The sequence below is a fragment of the Nicotiana tomentosiformis genome, chromosome 4, assembly GCF_000390325.3.
Source record: "Nicotiana tomentosiformis chromosome 4, ASM39032v3, whole genome shotgun sequence".
NCBI classification, from domain to species: domain Eukaryota; kingdom Viridiplantae; phylum Streptophyta; class Magnoliopsida; order Solanales; family Solanaceae; genus Nicotiana; species Nicotiana tomentosiformis.
In genome coordinates this window covers 8,267,421-8,289,958 of record NC_090815.1, presented here as the reverse complement: position 1 = coordinate 8,289,958, position 22,538 = coordinate 8,267,421, and the positions used below count along the sequence as shown (strand labels likewise).

The following is a 22,538-nucleotide window of genomic DNA, read 5'->3' as shown; positions in this document are numbered from 1 at the left end:
ACCATAAACCATTATATCTCCAATTTCTTGATCCTCCACTTCATCTACCTCGTCACGCCCTTGATTTCGCCGTTCTGATCTTATCCAATCTCTGAAGCACACTAGAATTTTCAAAGCATTATTGCCCAATGAATTACGGGTATCTCTTAGTTGCTGCCTTGCTTGGTTAATGCGTTCTCTGATGCGACTGTTGAAATCGGCACATTTAGCACGTCTCGAGCCATGGCAGAAAGAACAGGAAATTGATTTGAATCGCTCCTCCACCAAGAGAGTGAATTGTGAGGAAAAATGAAGAAGAAGGGGGGATATTTATAGTTTTTAAAAGGTTAAAATTATAATTTATCAAATATTAGGGGTGTGGGGGCTAGTTTCTTAAGGGGGTAGGCCGAAATGACCATTTCTGCAAAAAATGGTCGTTGGCCAACGGTCATATTTGAATTTGACCGTTGGCAACGGTCGAAAAAATAAAAAAATAAAAAAACTCCCGTTATAAACCGGGCTGAACCGGGCAGTAGCCCGTTAAAAATCCATTAACGGGTTAACAAGCTTAGCGGGTTCCGTTACACCGGTATCAAAAAACTATTTATTTGAAACTCTCTCCCCGCCCAACCCGTCCCAGCCCGCCGCCACGCTACAGTGCCAAGGTGACTCGGGTTGAACCGGGTTGTAAATGGGTCTGCCCGACCCGATTAACAGGTATAGATAAAAACCAAAGGAACTTCATCCAGGGTACTATACCCAATAGGAAGAAAATGCACCTAGTAGGCTGGGACACTATCACCAAGCCTAAGGTCCAGGGAGGGCTAGGAATACAAAAGGCTGAGTTGAAAACAAAGCTATTCATTCGGGCCTTGCTTGGAGGCTCTTTCATAACACCTTCTCACTTTGGGAAAAGACTCTGATTACCAAGCACTTCAACTGGAGACACCCCCACCCCTCCCCTCCCCCCCAAAAAAGTCAAATCCTCTACTTGGCAGTGCATTCTCAGAGACTAGGAAACATGAAGGCAAGCCAGTAAATGGGTGGTATACAAAGGAGACAGAGTCAACTTTATCAATAACTCTAGGATCCCCAATCACCCACCAGTCAGGACCATAATAGAAGGCCCTCTGACTCAAGCTGACCTTTCAGCCGCAGTTGCTACCATCTATAACAATGGGGCTTGGAATACCTCCTCCATTTCCTTGAGCATCACCCCTAACATCAGAAATATCCTCTTAACTACTTTCATTCTACCCAATCCCATAAAGGAGGACAAGATGATCTGGGGCAAAACCAGTAATTTTTCTCTTCAACACCAAATCAGCCTATACCCTTTTTGCCAACATAGCCCCTCAAAAGGTGAAAGAGGATAACAATAGCTACATTTGGATCTGGAAACTGAAGGTCCCCAATAAGATCAAAACATTCATATGGCTCTTTTACCATGAAAGGCTTCCCACGGGGGCCTATCTCTATAATATTAGGGTTCATTGTAATCCAATGTGCTGTTTTTGCACTGATGCTCTTGAGACCTCTACCCATATTTTCTTTGATTGACCTAATAAAAAATTATTCTAGAAATAATTAACCTCAAAGAGCACCACTACAGCACAAACTCAACCCCTCACATTCACTAGCAGATCCTGGGCTAGTCATCAAAAGAAAGTGTAACGACCTGTCTGGTCTTTTTGAGAAATTGCGTCTAGGTCAACAGTTTGAGGTCATAAGTAGCTTCAAATAGTAGATTATGACTTGCGTGCATCATCGTCTCTCGCTTTTGAGTGGTTCATAAATGATTTTAAGGGGTGACTCTCATTTGAGAAACTCGAAGTCGAAAGAATTGACCAAGCTTGACTTTTTGAGTATTTGACCTTGGATCAAAGATTTGATGGTTCCAGTAGGTCTGGAGGGTGATTTTGGACTTGGGCGTATTCCCGTATTTGCATTTGGATGCTTCTAGAAGGTTTCGACACCATTTGGCGGAAGTTGGCAATTTAAAGGTTTAGATTTTCCCAAGTTTGACCATGGTTTGACTTTAAGGCTATCGTGTTCGGATTTTGGTTTTGGGACTTGGAATGGTCTGTTTCGTCATTTGAAACTTTCCTACAAAATTGGAGTCATTTGGAGTTGATTTAATGTGGTTCGGACGCTCGGTTGCAATTTTAGAAGTTCTTGAAGTTCATTGGAGTATTCAGGCATTTTGGCATCCGATTCTTGATTCTAGACGTTATTTTGGTGTTTTGATCACACAATCAAGTTTGTATGATGTTATTACACTTTTGTTCATGTTTGGTTTGGAGCCCGGGGGGTTCGGGTGAGTTTCATATAGGCTACGGACCATTTCGGACTTAGGAGAATTGTTGGTTTTGGTTATTTCTGATATTTGGCGTCATGTGCTTTGCGATCGCAAAGCCTGACCCGCGGTCGCGAAGGAGAATCTGGTCTAGGGAGGAGTTTATTCTTCGCGATCGCGAGGAGTTAGTCACGAACGCGGAGTAGTGAGGGGTTTACCTTTCGTGAACGCGTCCTTCCTCTCGCGAACTCGTAAGGTTATGGGGTCATAAGAGGGAGCCTGTTAGTTACTCTTCGTGAATGCGTTCACTGGACCGCGAACGCGATGGCAGGGAGAAGTAAGCATCCGCGAACACGAAGAGTGGCTCGCGAACGCGAAGGTAATTGGCCACTGCTGCTTCGCGAACGCGTCAGGCCCTTTGCGAACTCGAAGAAGGCGTGAAGCACAGTCAATTAAATATACCAAACACGGGATTTGACCCATTTTCACTATATTTTTATTAGAGCTCGGCCTAGAGGCAATTTTGAAGATAAAATTCATCACCAATTCATAGGTTAGTATACTTTAACTCATTTTCTTCCATTTCCATCAACACCCATTAATTTTTAACCTTAATATATGTTCTTTCATGGTAGAAAATTGGGGATTTGAGAAGAATTGGGGATTTTGTAAAATTGAGATTTAAACCTCAAATTGAGGTCGGATTTTGAAACTAATCACATAATCAGGCTCGGGGTGAATGGGTAATTGGGTTTTGGTCAGAATCTCGGGTTTTGACCAAGCGAGCCAGGGGTTGAATTTTGTTGACCTTTTTGAAAATTATATAAAGATTGTCTAACTTTGTGTGTGTGGGGGGGGGGGGGGGACCACCTCTTAGGATTAGAGTTGATTGTGTTATTTGTATTATGTGAAAGCCGTGTACGCAAGGTGACGAGTGGGTACACGGGCTATATGTGGTATTTGACCAGTTTAGGTTATCTAGACGCTTCCCATGCCTTAATTGAATTGTCATAACGCGTGATATGTCTCATTGCTAATCTACTTCAACATGCTCTATTTGACGTTGTAGCACTTTATCTACCTCCTACCTGTTATTTTGCCCTTATATACTTTAGTTGAAGTCATTGCCATCCTTATTGTCTTGTTACCTCTTAATTGTTGAGTCCCTTCCATGACTCAGTGCCTATTTGCTACTTGTCTTAGCTATTTTACTTGCACACCTTGGTTGTCACGCGCTTTACTTGTTGTCACGCCCCGAACCTAGGAGCGAGACCGGTACCCGGTACCTCACCTAACCTAGCGTACCAAATTGCGACTAAGGGACTCTGAACATATAATGTCATAATATGGCCATGGGGCCACATTGCAAGACAATTTGCGAAGAAAAATATAAAACTGAATGGAAACCAGCGCTAACTAAACATCAATATAAAGCTGGGCCGACAAGGCCGTTATAACTACTACAACTGACAAACCACCAAAATATACATACCAGGCCTACAAGCCCAACATACTGCACTAACTGACATGATATGTCTACAAGCCTCTACTAATAGATGTATTATGATCGGAACAGGGCCTCGACCTACCCATAACATATATACATACATACAAAATATGTACACGCAACCTTAGACCCAATAACTCTGAAGGACGTGGACCTTACCGATCAGGCTGAACTCGGGGAGCACCTATTGAGGAGGTCTACCCGTATGTCTATCTGAACCTGCACGCATGAAATGCAGCGTCCCCAGAAAAGGGACACCAATACGAAATAATGTACCGAGTATGTAAGGCAATAACATAACTGAAAAGTAAAACCGAACTGACAATATAATAACTGAAAGTAAATGAGAGTCAAAGTTGATCTGGAGATTTACTTACGTGCTGATACTGACTCAACTCCTTCAATATAGTAAGTAAAATAAATGTCCGGCCCTATAAGGCTCAGTACGTGTAATTGGTCGGCCGTAGTAGGCTCGCTCATCGGCGCTCGTCCATACTAGGCTCTGTATCTCAGCCAACCTGGGCTCGCTCATATGCGCTCGGCCACTGTAGGCGCGGTATATAACTTACCATCTAATAAGAGGTTGCCCAATAGGGACCCGCCTATCGATTATAGCTCGATGGTGGTGAAAATACTATAATACTATAATACTATAATACTATATATATATATATATATATATATATATATATATATATATATATACACACACACACACACACCCCTGCTCTCTTGACTGGAAGAAAACAATACTTAACTGAATATAAAGTCACGATAAGGGAGAATACCGTAACTTCTGAGACTAGGATAATATGACTAAATTCATGAATACAAACTTCTCTTTATGTTTCATTGTCAAACATATGTAGTTACAGGATAATGCCAAATGAAGGAAATGTTTAGCCTTAACATACCTTATCACAATCTTTCCAATCACCAAGTCGAACTCGCCTCTTCGCACCTTAATCTACAACAATGATAATAATACTATCATTAAGTTATGAAAGGTATAACTATCGCACAACGAACGACAAGCTTATTTTATATTAAAACAGGCAACATCTCCCCTATAATCCTTACTTCCTCCAAATTCAAGATAACACTAACAACACAAGAACGCAACAATAACAACCTATATACATTATTTTCCAACCTTATATACACCACAAAATACTATAAAACATCCCAACACACCCCAATGTCTTCATACACGAAACGACCATCATAGTAGTGTCAAACAACCCGAAAATGTTATGACGAATGACCAATCCACCACCCTGAATCTATGTAGTGTTTCTCCACACCCTTCCTCCTCCAAAACTCCACAAAACAGTATTAAAACATGCAGCCCAACAACAACACAAAACAATCCACAAAACAGTCCGCTACAAGTGAATAACTCGAACTCACGGCTTTTGATCACCGTCCCGTGAGTTCTTACAAGTATAGAACGACTTACTATGCATCTACAGCAGAAAAAAATGGATGCAATAGAGCAGTAAACTTATCTTATTTGTTGGATAACTCAGCTCCTATCTTGGTTCTTCAAACTCTAGGCTTTACCTCCAATTAGAACTTGAAAGGGAGAGAAAATCAATTGGGGTTTGTGGAAAATGTTTGGGAGGATTTTCGCAGAGATTATGTATGGTTATTTTGCCCTATTATAAGTCTAATATATGAAGGGGGTAGGAATTTAAAAAGGCCTCTTTGGACGACCCGAGCTGACCTATTTTTGGATGACCCGAACTGGCCCATATTTGGATTCTCGTTTAAGCAAGTAGGTGACAGTCTGCGCAGTCTCGCAAAAATGCTCATATCTCTCTACTCCGATATCGTATTGACAAAAGGTTTAATGTGTTAGAAAATAGAGCCATAGATATTTAAATTTATGGGGTGAACACCACATAACTCTAAGTATATTGGGATAAAATTGCAGTTACATTTGACCCAAACTTTCAGTAAAACCTATGAACGTAACCTGTGATGACTTTCATTGACTTTTGTTCCACCACTCGCTTGACTTCAAAACATAACACATGACTATCATACGATTAACATAACTCATAACATAACCTCCGTATCATGTTAAACACCCTGGTCTCACCCCAAAATTACATGCTATAACATTCCCACCATGTCGACTTTCGACGAAAAATTATTTTCTTCAATTCCTTTAGCTTCTGAACCTTCAAACCCTCTTTGTACTTGTTGTTAATGATCTTCAATATTTGTAACCTCCTAGGTAACATGATTAACTTACTTTATATATTTTCAAGGATGATCTCATTTTTGGTCCTACATTAGATTGCTCACGACGCAGTTTTACGTACAAAAATATAGGGTGTAACATCATTCCCCCTTGGGAACATTCGTCCTCGAATACTTACTCTTAGAGAATTTGGAAAGTTTTTACCAGAGTCTCCTCCATACACTAGACTATAAACAACCTACACTCAACTAGAAAATATACTATACATGCCACACATGGCCAATGTCATAAATAACAACACTTTGCCTCACACAATCGTAAATCATAAATACTGAAAGTTAGGAAATAAGAGCTTACGTGATGACCTACTATCCTGAATAGAGTTGTGCTGTAGCATCCCATCTCGAGCCATATCTTCTGTTTGAAATAGGTGGGGGTATTTATATTTTATTTCCTCCTCCGCTTCCCATGTCATCTCTTCCACGCTCTTGCTTCTCCATATAACCTTCACAGAGGCTACCTCCTTATTTCATAGCTTGCGGATTTGTCGGTCTAGGATGGCAACTGGAATTTCCTCATATGACAAGTCCTCCATAATCTGCACATCATCCATGGGCACCACTCTGGTAGGATCACCAATGCACTTCCGTAGCATAGATACGTAAAAAATCGGATTGACTGACTCCAGTTTCGAGGGCAATTCTAATTCATAAGCTACTTGTCTCACTCTCCCAATGATCCTATAAGGCCCAATATACCGTGGGATAAGCTTGTCTTTCTTGCCAAACCTCATCACGCCCTTCATAGAGGATATCTTTAAGAATACCTAGCCATTAACCTCGAACTCTAAGTCTCGTCGCCGCACGTCAGAATATGACTTCTGACGACGTTGAGTTGTCAATAGTGGCTCCCGAATAATCTTTACTTTCTCTACAGCCTGTTGAACTAGGTATGGCCCATGTAACCCAGATTCTCCAACAATAAACCACCCCATAGGAGATCTGCACTTATGCCCATACAAAGCCTCGTACGAAGCCATTTGGATACTGGAGTGGTAACTGTTATTATATGCAAACTCGACAAGAGGTAGATGTTCATCCCAATTTCTTTTAAAATCCAACACACATGCTTGTAACATATCCTCGAGCGTCTAAATTGTGCGCTCGGCTTGTCCATCAGTATGTGGATGAAAAGATGTGCTGAGATTCACCTGAGTCCCTAGACCTCTCTGAAATGACCTCCAAAAATATGCTGTAAACTGGGCCCCACGATCAGATATAATGGATATTGGTACTCTATGTAGCCGCACTATCTCCTTAATATATAACTTTGCATAATCTTCTATTGTATATATAGATATGACCGGTAGAAAATGAGCTGATTTTGTGAGCCTATAGACTATCACCCATATAAAATCGAACTTACGTTGAGAACGAGGTAAACCCGTGAAAAAGCCCATGTTTATCGCCTCCCATTTCTATGTCGGGATCTCTATAGTCTGCATTAGCCCTTCGGGCTTCTGGTGCTCTACCTTCACCTGCTGGCAACTAGGACACTGGGCAACAAACTCAACAATGTTCTTCTTCATATCGTTCCACCAGTACACATCCTTAATATCATGATACATCTTCGTTGACCCAGGATGAATGGAGTACCACGAATAATGTGCCTCTGACATAATCTTGTTCCGTAGCCCTGCTACATCTGGAACACACAAACGACCCCTGTATCTGAGAATCCCATCTCCATTGAGCTCTAACAACGACTTCTTCTGTTGTAGAACTCGCTCTCTCAACTCGACCAACTCTGGGTCCTTGTATTTCCTTTCCTTGACTTCAGCTACGAGAGATGATTTTGCAGTGTTTTGGAGTACACCTCCACCATCGTTGGAATTTACTAACTGAACCCCCAAACAAGCCAAATGATGGATCTCTCTAGTTAATTGTCTTTTCTCGGCCTCTACATGTGCTATGCTACCCATAGATCGGCGACTTAAGGCATCTGCTACAATATTAGCTTTTCCTGGATGGTAAAGAATGTTAACATCGTAATCTTTCAATAACTCAAGCCATCGCCTATGTCGCAAATTCAACTCTTTTTGCTTGAAGATATATTGCAGGCTTTTATGATCTGTAAAATACATCAACATGAACACCATATAAATAATGTCGCCATATCTTAAGTGCATGGACAACCGCATCTAACTCGAGGTTGTGGGTTGGATAATTCTTCTCGTGCTTCCTTAACTGCCTTGAAGCATACGTAATTACCTTCCCATGTTGCATAAAGACACATCCTAACTCGATACCTGAGGCATCACAATGCACGGCATAACCCTCTGAACCCTCTGGAAGTGTTAGAACTGGCACTGAGGTCAACCTGTTCTTAAGCTCTTGGAAACTCCGCTCGCAAGCCTCCGTCCACTGAAACTTAGTCGCTTTATGCGTCAACTTCGTTAATGGTGCCGAAAGGGAAGAAAAACCCTCTACGAACCTCTGGTAGTATCCTGCTAAGCCTAGAAAGCTACGAACTTATGTCGGAGTGGTAGGTCTAGGCCAAGATTTCACAGCCTCGATCTTCTGAATGTCTACCTTAATACCTTCATCGGATACAATATGCCCCAAGAATGCTATAGACTTCAATCAAAACTCACATTTAGAAAACTTAGCATACAACTTACGATCATGAAGGGTTTGGAGTACCGCTCACAGGTGGTCCGCATGCTCATCCTCTGGACTTGAATAAACCAGAATATCACCAATAAATACTATCACGAACTGATCTAAAAATGGCCGGAATAGGCTATTCATCAAGTCCATAAATACGGCGGGTGCATTCGCCAATCCAAAAGACATGACAAGGAACTCGAAGTGGCGGGTCTTGAAGGTTGTCTTCGGAATATCTTTCTCCCAAACTCTGACCTGGTGGTATCCCGACCTCAAATCTATCTTTGAAAAGAATCTAGCTCCTACAACTGATCAAACAAGTCATCGATCCTAGGAAGTGGATACTTATTCTTAATGGTTACCTTGTTCAGATGCCTATAATCAATACACATCCTCAACGAGCCATCTTTCTTCCGCACAAACAGCACCAGTGCACCCCAAGGTGAGGTACTGGGCCTGATGAAACCTTTCCCCAACAAATCTTTTAACTGCTCCTTCAACTCCTTCAATTTGGCAGGTGCGATTCTATACGGAGGGATGGATATTGGTTGAGTTCCTGGAAGCAAATCGATGCTAAAATCAATCTCTCACTCTCAAGGAATACCTGGAAGCTCATTTGGAAACACATCTGCATACTCTTTGACTACGGGAATAGACTGAAGTGTAGGTATCTCAAAACTTGCATCTCTAACTCGCACAATATGATAAATGTACCATTTTGCGATCATTTTCCTCGCTTTCGGATAGGAAATAAACCTACCTCTGGGTGTCGCTATAATACCTACCCATTCAAGGACTGGCTCATCCGAAAAATGAAATCTGGCTACCTTTGCTCGGCAATCAAATATGGCATAGCAAGATGCCAACCAGTCCATGCCCATGATTGTATCAAAATCCATCATCTCTAGCTCAACTAGGTCAGCTGAGGTCTGATGACTACAAACTGTCACCGTACAATCTCGCTAAACTCGTCTAGCAATAATCGGTTCTCCGACTGGTGTAGATACTGCAAAAGGATCACTTAGTATTTCAGGCACTATACCAAACTTACCCGCGACAAATGGGGTAATATATGATAATGTAGATCATGGGTCTATCAAGGCATAAGCATCGTGAGAGCAAATGGTCAATATACTTATCACAATGTTTGGTGAAGACTCCTGGCCCTGTCGACCACTAAAGCATAGATACGGTTCTGATTACCACCTGAACTGGAACCCCTACCTCTGCCTCGACCTCTAACAGCCGAAGACTGAGACTCGCGCCCTGAAGGATGCACAGACATAGATGATCCTGTTGCTCAACTCGCTGGTTATGCCATACCCTCAGAATCCCTATTTGGGTAATCTAGCATCATATGCCCTGGACGCCCACACGTATAACAAGCATCAGAACCTGCTCGGCATTGCCCCAAGTGTCCTCTACCACAGATGTCACACCGCGGCAGAAATGACCGTGTCTGCCTTGAACTTTGCTATCGCTGCAAACCCAATGCCCGTGAGCTCTCACTTGGTCCTGTCTGGCTATATCGATCATCCCTATAACCCAGTAATTGAGATGGCGGAGGCCTAGGTGGCCGTCCGAAGTACTGGGGACTATAACTACCCTAAGACTGCTCCTGAGACCTGGGAAAACTCATCCTCATACGCTGCCCTTGCTTAGTCCTTGCTATGCCCTGCTGCCGACGCCTACCCCTTTCTATATTTTGAGCGAATGCCTGAATCCGAAAGATATCCATACTATCATGCAATGCAGCGGTGTCACATGCCTTGATCAATTCTAGGGCTAACCCTGCTATAAACCTGCGGATCCTATCCCGCATAGTAGCAACTATGGATGGTGCATATCTGGCTAATGAGTCAAAATGGAGACTATACTCTCGAACACTTATATTACCCTGTTTGAGGGCTAGAAACTGATCGACCCGAGCCTATCGGATCTCCCGCGGTAAGTATTGGTCAAGGAAGGCATCTGAAAAATTCTCCCAACTAGCCGGAGGTGCATCAAGTGCTCTAGACCTCTCCCATCCCTCGTACCAAAGGATGGCTGTATCTCGGAGTCGAAAAGCTGCTAGCTCAACTGCCTCTTTCTCTATGGCATACATAACCCGAAAGATCCTATGAAGCTGATCAATGAAATCCTGCGGGTCCTCCCTCTAATATGTCCCCGTGAACTCTGGGGGACTCAAAGCAATAAACTCTCGGACCCTTGAACTTCCAGACCCCTCAGAAGATCCTGCGCTAGTTGATGCCCTAGCTTGTTACTGGGTAGCTACCAACTGTGTCAAAAAATGCACCGCACTCTTCAAGTCCTGAGTTGATGGAAGTGGAGGGGGAACTGGATGTGCAGTATCCGTAGGAATCTCCTCAGGTGGTGGAGGAGCCAATAATGGTTGAGTAAGGGTCTCGTCCTGGGCCTCAGACTGGGACCCATCTACTAGGGGTACCCTGCTGGTCCCTTCACCTGCTGCTGTATCTCCCTTCTGGCTAGCCGTAGTATTCCTAGTCACCGTCATCTATGTATGCAAACACCAACACGTAAGTTTAACTCAAATTTCCTATAACTCAATTCTACAACACGATTTAGATTTGAAAGAAGGGTAACCAACTCCTAAATGCCCTATAGTTCCCTGCTTATATAATGTGGTGCACAACACATCTATAAATAATACCCTACTAGACATGGCTTGTAGACTCCCTAGGACAGAACTGCTTTGATACCTAGTTTTTCACGCCCAGAACCTGGGAGCGAGACCGGCACCCGGTGCCTCACCTAACCTAGCGTACCAAATTGCGACTAAGGGACTCTGAACATATAATGTCATAATTTGGCCATGGGGCCACATTGCAAGACAATTTGCGAAGCAAAATATAAAACTGAATGCAAACTAGCGCTGACTAAACATCAATATAAAGGTGGGCCGACAAGGCCGTCATAACTACTACAACTAACAAACTACCAAAATATACATACCAGACCTACAAGCCCAATATACTGCACTAACTAACATGATATGTCTACAAACCTCTACTGATAGATGTATTATGATCGGAACAGGTCCCCGACCTACCCATAATGCACACGAAACCCTAGACCTGATAACTCCGAAGGACGTGGAACATACCGATAAGGCTGAACTCAGGGAGCACCTACTGAGGAGGTCTACCCGTCTGTCTATCTGAACCTACACGCATGAAATGCAGCATCCCCAGAAAAGGGACGTCAGTACGAAATAATGTACCGAGTATGTAAGGAAATAATATAACTGAAAAGTAAAACTGAACTGATAATATAATAACTGAAAGTAGCTGGGAGTCAAAGATGATCTGGAGATATACTTACCTGCTGATACTGACTCAACTCCTTCAATATAGTAAGTAAAATAAATATCCGGCCCTATAAGGCTCGGTACGTGTAACTGCTTGGTCGTAGTAGGCTCGCTCATAGGCGCTCGTCCATACTAGGCTCTATATCTCGGCCATCCTGGGCTCGCTCATAGGCGCTCGGCCACTGTAGGCTCGGTATATAACTTACCATCTGATAAGAGGTTGCCCAATAGGGACCTGCCCATCGATTATAGCTCGATGGTGGTGAAAATACTAATATATATATATATATATATATATATATATATATATATATATATATATATATATATATATATATCCTCTGCTCTCTTGACAGGAATAAAACAATACTTAACTGAATATAAAGTCAAGATAAGGGAGAATACTGTAACTTCTGAGACTAGGATAATGTGACTAAATTCATAAATACGAACTTCTCTTTATGTCTCGTTGTCAAACATATGTAGTCACGAGATCATGCCAAATGAAGGAAAGGTTTAGCCTTAACATACCTTATCACAATCTTTCCAATCACCAAGTCTAACTCTCCTCTTCGCACCTTAATCTACAACAATGATAATAATACTATCAGTAAATTACGAAAGGTACAACTATCACACAACGAACGACAAGCTTATTTTGTATTAAAACGGGGAGCATCTCCCCTATAATCCTTACTTCCTCCAAATTCAAGATAACACCAACAACACAAAAACCCAATAATAACAACCTATATACATTATTTTCCAACCTTATATATACCACAAAATATTACAAAATAGCCCAACACACTCCAATGTCTTCATACACGAAACGACCATCGTAGTAGTGTCAAACATCCCGAAAATATTACGACGAACGACCAGACCACCACCCTTCATTTATGTGGTGTTTTCCCACACTCTTCCGCCTCCAAAACTCCACAAAATAGTAGTAAAACACGCAGCCCAACAGCAACACAAAACAGTCTGCTACAAGTGAATAACTCGAACTCACGGCTTGCGATCACCGTTCCGTGAGTTCTTACAAATATAGAACGAATTACTATGAATATACAGCAGAAAAAATGGATGAAATAGAGCAGTAAACTTACCTTATTTTTTTGGATAACTCAGCTCCTATCTTGGTTCTTCAAACTCTGGGCTTTACCTCCAATTAGAACTTGAAAGGGAGAGAAAATCAATTGGGGTTTGTGAAAAATTTTTGGGAGAATTTTTGCAGAGATTATGTATGGTTATTTTGCCCTATTATAAGTCTAATATATGAAGGGGATAGGCATTTAAAAAGGACTCTTTGGATGACCCAAACTGACCCATTTTGGACGACTTGAACTGACCCATTTTTGGATTCTCATTTAAGCAAGTAGGTGACAGTCTGTGCAGTCTCGTAAAAACGCTCATATCTCTCTACTCTGATATCGTATTGACAGAAGGTTTAATGTGTTAGAAAATAGACTCATATATATTTAATTTTATGGGTGGAACACCTTATAACTCTAAGTATATTGGGAGAAAATCGCAGTTACATTTGACCCAACGTAACTTGTGATGACTTTCATCGACTTTTGTTCCACCACTCGCTTGACTTCAAAACATAACACCCGACTATCATACGACTAACATAACTTATTACATAATCTATTTATCATGTTAAACACCCTGGTCTCACCCCAAAAGTACATGCTATAACATTCCCAACTTGTCGACTTTCGACAAAAAAATATTTTCTTCAATTCCTTTAGCTTCTGAACCGTCTCACCCTCTTTGTACTTTTTGTTCATGATCTTCAATATTTGTAACCTCTAAGGTAACATGGTTAAATTACTTTATATATTTTTAAAGATTATCTCATTTTTGGTCATACATTAGATTGCTCACGACGCAATTTTACGTACGAAAATATAGGGTGTAACACTTGTCCTGTGTTTTTGTAATATTTGTTGTATTCCTGTGATTATTACCCTTGGATTGTAGAAATTCTTGTAAATTGAGTTATTGGATTATTGTTGTTAATTTAAATTACTTGTGGATCGGGTTGCACACCGCAACAGGTAAAATAAGGGAGGATTGTGATATTGAAATACGGTGGGATTGGTTGCATGCCGCAACGGATGAAATACGGAAGGATTTGATATTGATACTGTGGGATTGGGTTTCACACCACAACGGGAGAAATAAGGGAGGATTTGATATTGATACGGTGGGATCGGATTGCGTACCGTAACGAATTAAATGTATTGTATTCATTGTTGTATTGTGTTAGCTTTCAGTATTTATCATATGAGATTCTGAGGACCGATATTTTTAGATCTACTGATTTCGAGGATTGAGATTTTTCATTAGTTTACTGCTTTGCCGTCATTTCCTGTTCTCCTTTCCTATTACTATTGTTTTGGTGAATTGATTTTCAAGACGAACTCACTACGCTAAGTCATTATCTCATACCATATTGAGTTGTTAGTAACATAACAATTTTAAGTAAAAAAAGATTTAACATGCTTATCTTATGTGACTCTTAAGCTAAAACTCGTCGTTTCATTCGATACTTTACTATTCTTAATAGTTGTCGTATTTCACCTTAATTGATTTTTCAACTTAAACTCCTTACCCTATTTGATATTTTTACTTTGCTTAAAAATTATTATTATGTTTTAATTTAACAAATTCTATATTTAACTTGGTAGCTTATCCGATGCTTTGCTTTATTTAAAAATATTATTTTCTTCACCCCAAATAATTTCTAAAATAAACTCATTTTCTCATCGGATTTCCTACTTTATTCAAAGTTGTTAGTATACCTTATCGTATATAAATAAGTCTCTTGAACATTTTAATTAGCATTTGACACGGATACTATGTACCTGGTAGCACTTGAATTTTATCGTGTGAAAGTGATTTGAAATATGTGGGCACAAGGTTCAATATGTGTAAGTTTGGAAGTTCTAACTTATAATTTGAGATTACGAGAAGTGGTGCCCGGGTAATTCTTGTTGAAATTCGTGCACTAGGAATGATTTGGTTGATTGAGTTGTCATCGTTTTTCCTTACTTGGACACATTCATATTTCATCAGTACCCCGACTATGTTGTTGCTTAACTGCGTGGTTGTTTCTCGTTGTTATTCGTGCTCCCATTATTTTCACTGTTGATTGTAATTTGAAACTCTTCTGCTATTGGCCTTATATTGATGTTCTTTCCTTGTTAGCCTTATGTTATATCCTGCACAAGTTTACATGTCTGGTAGGTGTCTTGACCTGGCCTCATCACTATTCTACTGAGGTTAGGCTTGATACTTACTGGGTACTACTGTGGTGTACTCATGCTATACTTTTGCACATTTTTGTGCAGATCCAGGTAAATTCGGATCAGGTTGGTTTTGAGACTTATGTCTGTGCGGCTGGAGCCTTCAAGGAATACCTGCTGGACGTTCGCGGGCTCCGAAGTCACCTTCTGATGTATTTTATTTTCATTGTTTCCTATCATTCTGGGACAGTGATATATTGTTAATTCTAGTGACTCTTAAAATAACTTATGACTTGTACTACCGATTTTGGCATATTGTATCGTGTTGAGATTGTTGGCTCCTTTTAGAAATTTCGGTTTCATGCTCATTAGTTATTTGGTTAAAAATCTATTATTTAATCAGCAAGTGTTAGGCTTACCTAGTTTTAGAGACTAGGTGTCATCACGACGTCCTGAGGTGGGAAGTTGGGATCGTGACAAAAAGCTTTTCAACAACATCCTCAGTTGGGAAGATGTATTCCCTTTTAGCTTCTAGAAGATTTGGATAACCAGGAATAATAATTTCTTCAACAACAAAAAAAAATATTATCCCTACTTCTATTGTTTTGGCAAAGGCAACTGAGTATGTCACTATCTCAATAAATCACCCACCCACAAAAGATAAGATCATATGGGTCAAACTAGGGGTGGGCGTAAAAACCGATAAATCGAAAAACCGGACCGTACCGAACTAATTCGGTTCTTCGGTTTCGGTTCTTCGGTATTCGGTACGTTATTTGGTATTGGTATATTAATATTTCGGTACTTCGGTTCGGTTCTCGGTATTAGGGTATTGGCATTTCGGTATTTCGGTATATACCAAAATACCAAACTTTTTAAGTTAATACCTGAATTCTTCTGAGTGCTCAAGCTTGTGGCTTCCCTTGATGTTGGATTCCACATCTGCAGACCTATAAAGAATTGACTCATCACTAGGAGGTTTTAGATTACTGTTGATATCTTTTATATTTATTTTCTTTTAATATTTAAAATGGCTCTTTCTATTCTGCGAGTACGTGAGCCCTCTTATTATTTTTCTTTTTCTTATGAGTTTCTCTTCTGCGTCGGCCTCTACTTGGCTTGTACGCTCTTAGTCTCTTATTGTCAATGATTCTTTTTCACCCTTTTTCTTCTTTTCTTGTTCTCTGTTTTGTTACGGTAACACTAACAAACTTTCTAAAGTGAGTCTTGAGAGTAGAATATGGAGGTTGCCAAAAGGTTTCAAATATCCATACAATAGAAGTACAAAATAGTAGTATTTAAAAAAGACACGATTTCATTAATGTATTAAATTGAAACCGTACCAAAACCATACAGAACCAAATAAGAAATACTGAACCGTACCGAATTATTTTGGTATGCACAGTTGATAAACCGAATACCAAAGTACCGAACCGAAGTTTTTAAATACCGTACCGAAGTACCAAATGCCCACCCCTACTCAACACTGATGGAGCAACTGTTGGAAATCTTGGGAAGGGAGGTGCGGGAGTAGTTTCAGAAACTCCAACAACAACTGGGTTCTGGAAAATGAGGGTGCAACCCAAGATTTTTTTGATAGTACAAGATATGTGGCAGTTCCTCCGATGTTTGCAAACCAAACTTTTTGGGCATGCATCTCAAGAACTGTTTTTCCTAAAATAAATTTGGATTGTAATATTAATATTCTTGATCACAGCCCAGGGGAGATCTCATACCCCCGAAAACAATGCTACTGTTTTATTTTAGTTGGTAATATATATATATATATATATATATATATATATATATATATATATATATATAATAGTCTAGTTAACCAAAAAAGGGCATTCTTGTAATTTAGTTTGGGATGGGTTAAGTCTGGACACGTGGCAAATTTTGATGATCGATAATCAATCCGATCAGAGATTGGTTCTTCAATAGTTCCTATTACTTAATAAGGACAAATATAAGATATCTTTCATGAAATGATCTCTTGTGACCACTTACAGTTTAAATAAAAATTAATTATTGTTTTAGATCTTTTGTGTGATTTTCAGATATTTTTTGGCCCTTTGTAATGGCGAGGATAATTTAAACAATTATTTTATATAGTATATATTAGATGTATGAAAAAGAATTGTGTATGTGAAAAGTAATGGGATAATACATAAATACCTCCTCTAACTGGTCTTTGTTTTTTCAACTAAACGCTGTAACTTTGGGAAGGTCCTATTACCATTGAAATAATCTAAAGATATGTTAATACCACCTTTTGTGCTTATGTGGCATGAAAAGTGGTCACACACCCTGCCAGTGCGTGAGAAGAAAATTTAAATCCCAATCAATGTATTTTTCATTTCTTTTAGGTGTTATTTTTTTCCCCCTTTTTTTTTTCTTTTTTTCTTTTTTTTTCCCATCTTTTTCCTCTTCTCCAACACACTGATTTTACCACGGAAAATATGAACGGCGACCGAATTCACTCACTGTAAATTTGTTCGGCCACTAAACTTCGTCACCAATTTTCTGCATATCTACACCTCGGTGAACCAACTATACCAATTACCACAGATCTTCTTCCTCTGTTTTTGTTATGAAAATTTCATATACATTTCAACAAACCCGAGCTATGCCTAATTAGCTAGCCCAAGTCTTGATTTACATCCCACCATCATTTTTATCTTTTTCACCATTCCTCACAAGAAAAGTTATTTCTTTAATTGCGTTTTTCTTTAACAATTCCTCAGTGATCGGTTTTTTTCACGCACAGATCAATTTTAATGATAATTTGTAATACATGCCTGGTTTTGGCTTTCATTGCATAATCATTACCTTCTCCAGTCATCCTCATAAAAACCTTCTCATTTGAAAAGACAAAACTAATGTTAGGTCATGAAATGGAGGATGTCTTAGGCTGTCGGCTGAGTGTCGGAGCTTCCGATCTGCGTCGAGATTGTTTTTCCATTTAATTAAAGTGACAATGGAAGAATATTTAAAAAGTAAAAAAGAAAGCAAAAACAAATCCTTTTTAGTATTAAAAAGAAAGAAAAATGACGTGGAAAAATAAATATTGTGCGTGAGATACACAACCCGACTTTAGATCTGGTGTTGGGCTTTTAGGGTGGTATTAATACCACTTCAAATTAGTTTATGGAAATAATAGCACCTTCGTAAAGTTAAAGTGTATAGTAGAGAAAACAGAACAAGTTGGAGGGGTACATATGTATTATCCCAAAAGTAATTGGTAGGATTATTTTCTTAGCGTTGTTTGTTGATGATACAGTACTCATAAGAAATTAAATGGTTAGCAGCATTATAAAATAAGGCTATCTGAATAAGCAATATTCCGTACGTGCAGGGGGTGACAAACAGGCCGGTTGGGTCAGGTCGGATATGGGAGGATCGAAAATGGGAAATAAAAAAATGGATAAATTATCTGATCCGACCCATATTTAATAAGGATAAAAAACAGATTAACCATGACTTCTTGAATATGATCACTTTTGGGAGAATTCTTATTCTCGCAAACTTGATAAACTCCCAATTTGAGGTTTTACAAATGTAAAAGTTAAACCCAATAGTTATTCATTGGTTATCCATTTTCTAAATGGATAATATGGTTCTTATCCACATTTGATCCGTTTTTAAAAAGTTTATTATTCAACCCATTTTTAGTGGATAATATAGGCGGTTAACTATTTTCTTTTAACCGTTTTGCCACCACTACGCATGTGTAATGACTATGTACACATGTCATGCTCAGTGGCAAAGTTAAGAATTTTTTCAAGGGTATTCAAACTTGAAAAAAGTAAAAAATTCTCGACAAAGAGTGTTTAATATGTGTTATATATCTCTAAAACTTAATATTTTACTTATATACACATTGTAAATTTTTGACGAAGGGTGGTTAGTGACCACCTTTGTGACTCGTCTCTTGCTTTTCTTGTGGCCACTTATAATTTGAGCGAATGGTGGACATGCTAGATGCAACATTCGCTCTGCCAAAGTGTCCTTTTGGGAATTTTTTGAACAAGGTTCAAAGAGATATTCTTTCAAAAAGGTTATGTAAAATATTAATTGTTTAGATAATTGTAATTTTTAAGAACAACTATTGATCAACAAATTTTTTAGAAAAATTAGCAAAATATGTCAAGCAATTTTCCACACAATCAATTTCTCTGCTTGAACTGTTACTCGTTCGCAGTCTCAGTTTATTCTTTTCGTTTTAATTAGTATTACTCAGAGTTGTTGTTGTTGTTAAAACTCCATCTAATGATGTGTTACTATTTAATTACTTTGGATCTTGTACTTGAATTCATGTTCAAAGTTCAATTGATCTGTCATGTGCTAAACCTAGGACACTACGTCAAAGTAAGTATCTGATACGGATTAATGTACATCTTAGACCCGACAAGTGTTTTCTTTTGTTCAATAAAGTCTGTGCTCCACAATTCTTCCTCTCACTCAAAAGACATTTGTTCTTCTTCTTCTTCTTTGAAGGAAATAATGGGTCATTTTTGGACTTTGATCACTCATCTTCATACTATTGCCGGGTAATATAACTTTTTTTAAGAAAATTCCTTTATCTTTTTCTTATGGAGTTTTAATCTATAGTTCTTGTTCAATAATTCTTCAAAAGTGACAGTTGTATATTTTGCACTAAAATTGCAGGCCAGTGACGATGTTGCTCTATCCTCTGTACGTAATATTATTATATAAAAAAGTGCTCTTCTTTCCTTATTAAGTTGATATTTTTCAGTTGATATTGTTGGATTCCTTTTGAATATATATTGTGTAGATATGCATCAATAATAGCTATAGAGAGCACTTCCAAGTTGGATGATGAACAATGGCTTGCTTATTGGATTCTCTATTCTTTTCTTACACTTGTGGAGATGCTGCTTCAACCCATTCTTGACTGGTAAGTTATTACTTAGCATTCCCAGAGGGAGTAGAATAGATGAGTTTATTCACTCATTTTAGTTTTAAACGGTCAAAATATCATAAGTTATTATTTATTTACTTTAATTTTGTTTTTCTGAATTTTGATTTAGGATACCAATATGGTACGATGTGAAGTTGATAGTTGTGGCATGGCTAGTTTTGCCCCAGTTTAGAGGAGCTACTTTTATATATGAAACCTACGTTAGGGAAAAGCTAATCAAGAAATATGGAGAATCACATCAGCATAAGTCTCCTGAGGTCAAGGCCAAAAAGAAATCTGTACACTTCATTACTCCAAAGACGGTGAGTTAATTTGATCAAGCAAATTACAGTGAGTTTTTTCATAATTTATGTTTAATTAGCAAAATATTAAAGTCTTTATTGTAAACAACAACAACAATAATAATGCCTTCAAGTTAGGGTTGACTATAATAATCCTCATTGACCATTTTAATAAATATAATTAACAGTCTATTTTCTTGGATAGGGAGAAGATGAAGCTTACTAAGGAGCATGTATGATCGATGTTCAAGTTTGCTAGCTGTTGTAATTTTAATTTGACACTGGAAGCATACTTTGTATTACGGACAAGCTTATTATGAGATCTGTTATGCATGTTGCTGATATCGATATTATTATGAATATATATGAGTTTAACTTTTATATACTAAGCCTATAAAAAGAACTTTTACACTATATATATATATATATAGAGAGAGAGAGAGAAAGAGAGAGAGAGAGAGAGGTAAACTTAGTTTTAGCCAAGAATTTGTATGTGTAAAAAATCCAGTAAATAATTACTCCATCTGTTTCAATTTAGATGAGGTAGTTTGTCTCGACACGGAGTTTTAAAAAAAAAAGACTTTTGAAACTTGTAGGCTTAAAAGTTTAAGGGGTAAAAGTTTCGTGAGGCCGTGACATTTGTGTGGTTGTAAAAACTTCTGATTTAGGGTAAAATGGATAAAATAAAGAGTTTAAAATTGAGTTATTTCCAAATTTAAAAATGTGTCATTTATTTTTGAACGAGACTAAAAAGAAAAATACCTTATCTAATTTGAAACGGAGGGAGTAGTACAATTAATATATTTCTCAGAGTAAGGAGACAGGAATAGTTAGAGTTCTATTTCTAAGAAGGGAGAGACTATGGGAAGCTCACTTTCGACTGGTCTTTGCTTGCCAATAGAGATGTTGAATAAACGGATTCTTGACCTCAAACTGGTACACACTCTCTCTCTCTGGGGTCAGAATACTTGGACCTAGGTGGTTGGAACGACGTGAGTCGGGCCGGGTCAGTTATGGATTTACTTTACTCTTCAGGTCAACAGCTTTCTTCAGCATTTTCTGTCGATTTCCAGCCTATAGCAGGAGCAACCTCAATTGTCATACCCAAGCGCCAATCTCTAGAAGCTTTTCTGAACGCTGCGTAACCTCATCTTCAATAGGTTGTGATAGAATTTTGAACTTAAACACATAAAGTTTAAATCACGGTTAGTCAACAATTTATTTATGTTAAATACTGTGGAAAACCAAAAAGTACACTATGGTTTAGTTAAACCGATCTCTACTGTTTGCTTTATTTCTCTGCTTTTGATAACCTACTAATCAAAATGCTGTTAAACAAGGGTGCCATAGCAAACCCAAAGCTCTCTTCCCCCAATGATGTTGTCTATGTAGGAAACAATATGTCGCGATCCAAAATTCATTAAAGGTCGTAATGACGTCGGACACCGTTATCATGCAAGCCAACAGTAAATACTTAATTTAGTTCTCATTTAATATTTTGAAATCATAATTTTCTTCAATTAAATAATAAAAGATGAACTTTACCAAGTAAATAATAATATTTTTAACAATTTCAATACTGAAAAATCCATAATCACTCCCAAAATCCGGTGTCACAAGTGCATGAGTATCAACTAGGAATGTAAAATAAAATACAGCCTCTGTCCGGAATACAAATTTGGACAGGAGAAATATAAATACACTGAAGGAGACTCTGCCGGCTGCGGGTCGTAATGTGGAATGCAGCTCACGTAGGTCCCCGCATGCATACATGCCTATACTCTCACAAGGCCACTAGTCACATATGTACCTGCACAAAAAATGTGCAACAAGTGTAGCATGGGTACGTAATCAACGTGTACCCAGTAAGTATCTAACCTAACCCCGGAGGAGTAGTGACGAGGGATCGACATAGACACTCACTAGTGGTCCAATAACATCAGGTACAGTAAAGAGATAAGTAAATATGAGGCAGAGTAAATAAATGAGGCAAATCCCCCCTCTTTACGAGGAACTCAAGCTCTCCATTAGAAATTTCCTCCTTAACCGGAGCATATATATATATAT

The 22,538-nt window shown here is 38.8% G+C and overlaps 2 protein-coding genes across 2 annotated transcripts; one reads left to right on the top strand and one right to left on the bottom strand.

Moving 5' to 3' along the window:
* Window positions 1-1,302: 1,302 nt before the first annotated feature.
* Window positions 1,303-8,286, bottom strand: LOC138909226 (uncharacterized). The gene is made up of 4 exons (XM_070200414.1): window positions 8,262-8,286; window positions 7,661-8,013; window positions 4,697-4,749; window positions 1,303-1,540 (listed from the first exon to the last, which is right to left on the bottom strand). The coding sequence occupies exons 1-4, from the start codon at window positions 8,284-8,286 to the stop codon at window positions 1,303-1,305; spliced, it is 669 nt and encodes a 222-aa protein (XP_070056515.1).
* Window positions 8,287-19,713: 11,427 nt separating this feature from the next.
* LOC104093813 (HVA22-like protein e) lies at window positions 19,714-20,854 on the top strand. The gene is made up of 5 exons (XM_009599628.4): window positions 19,714-19,798; window positions 19,917-19,943; window positions 20,044-20,166; window positions 20,300-20,492; window positions 20,677-20,854. The coding sequence occupies exons 1-5, from the start codon at window positions 19,752-19,754 to the stop codon at window positions 20,695-20,697; spliced, it is 411 nt and encodes a 136-aa protein (XP_009597923.1). The 5' UTR covers window positions 19,714-19,751; the 3' UTR covers window positions 20,698-20,854.
* The last annotated feature ends 1,684 nt before the right edge of the window (window positions 20,855-22,538 follow it).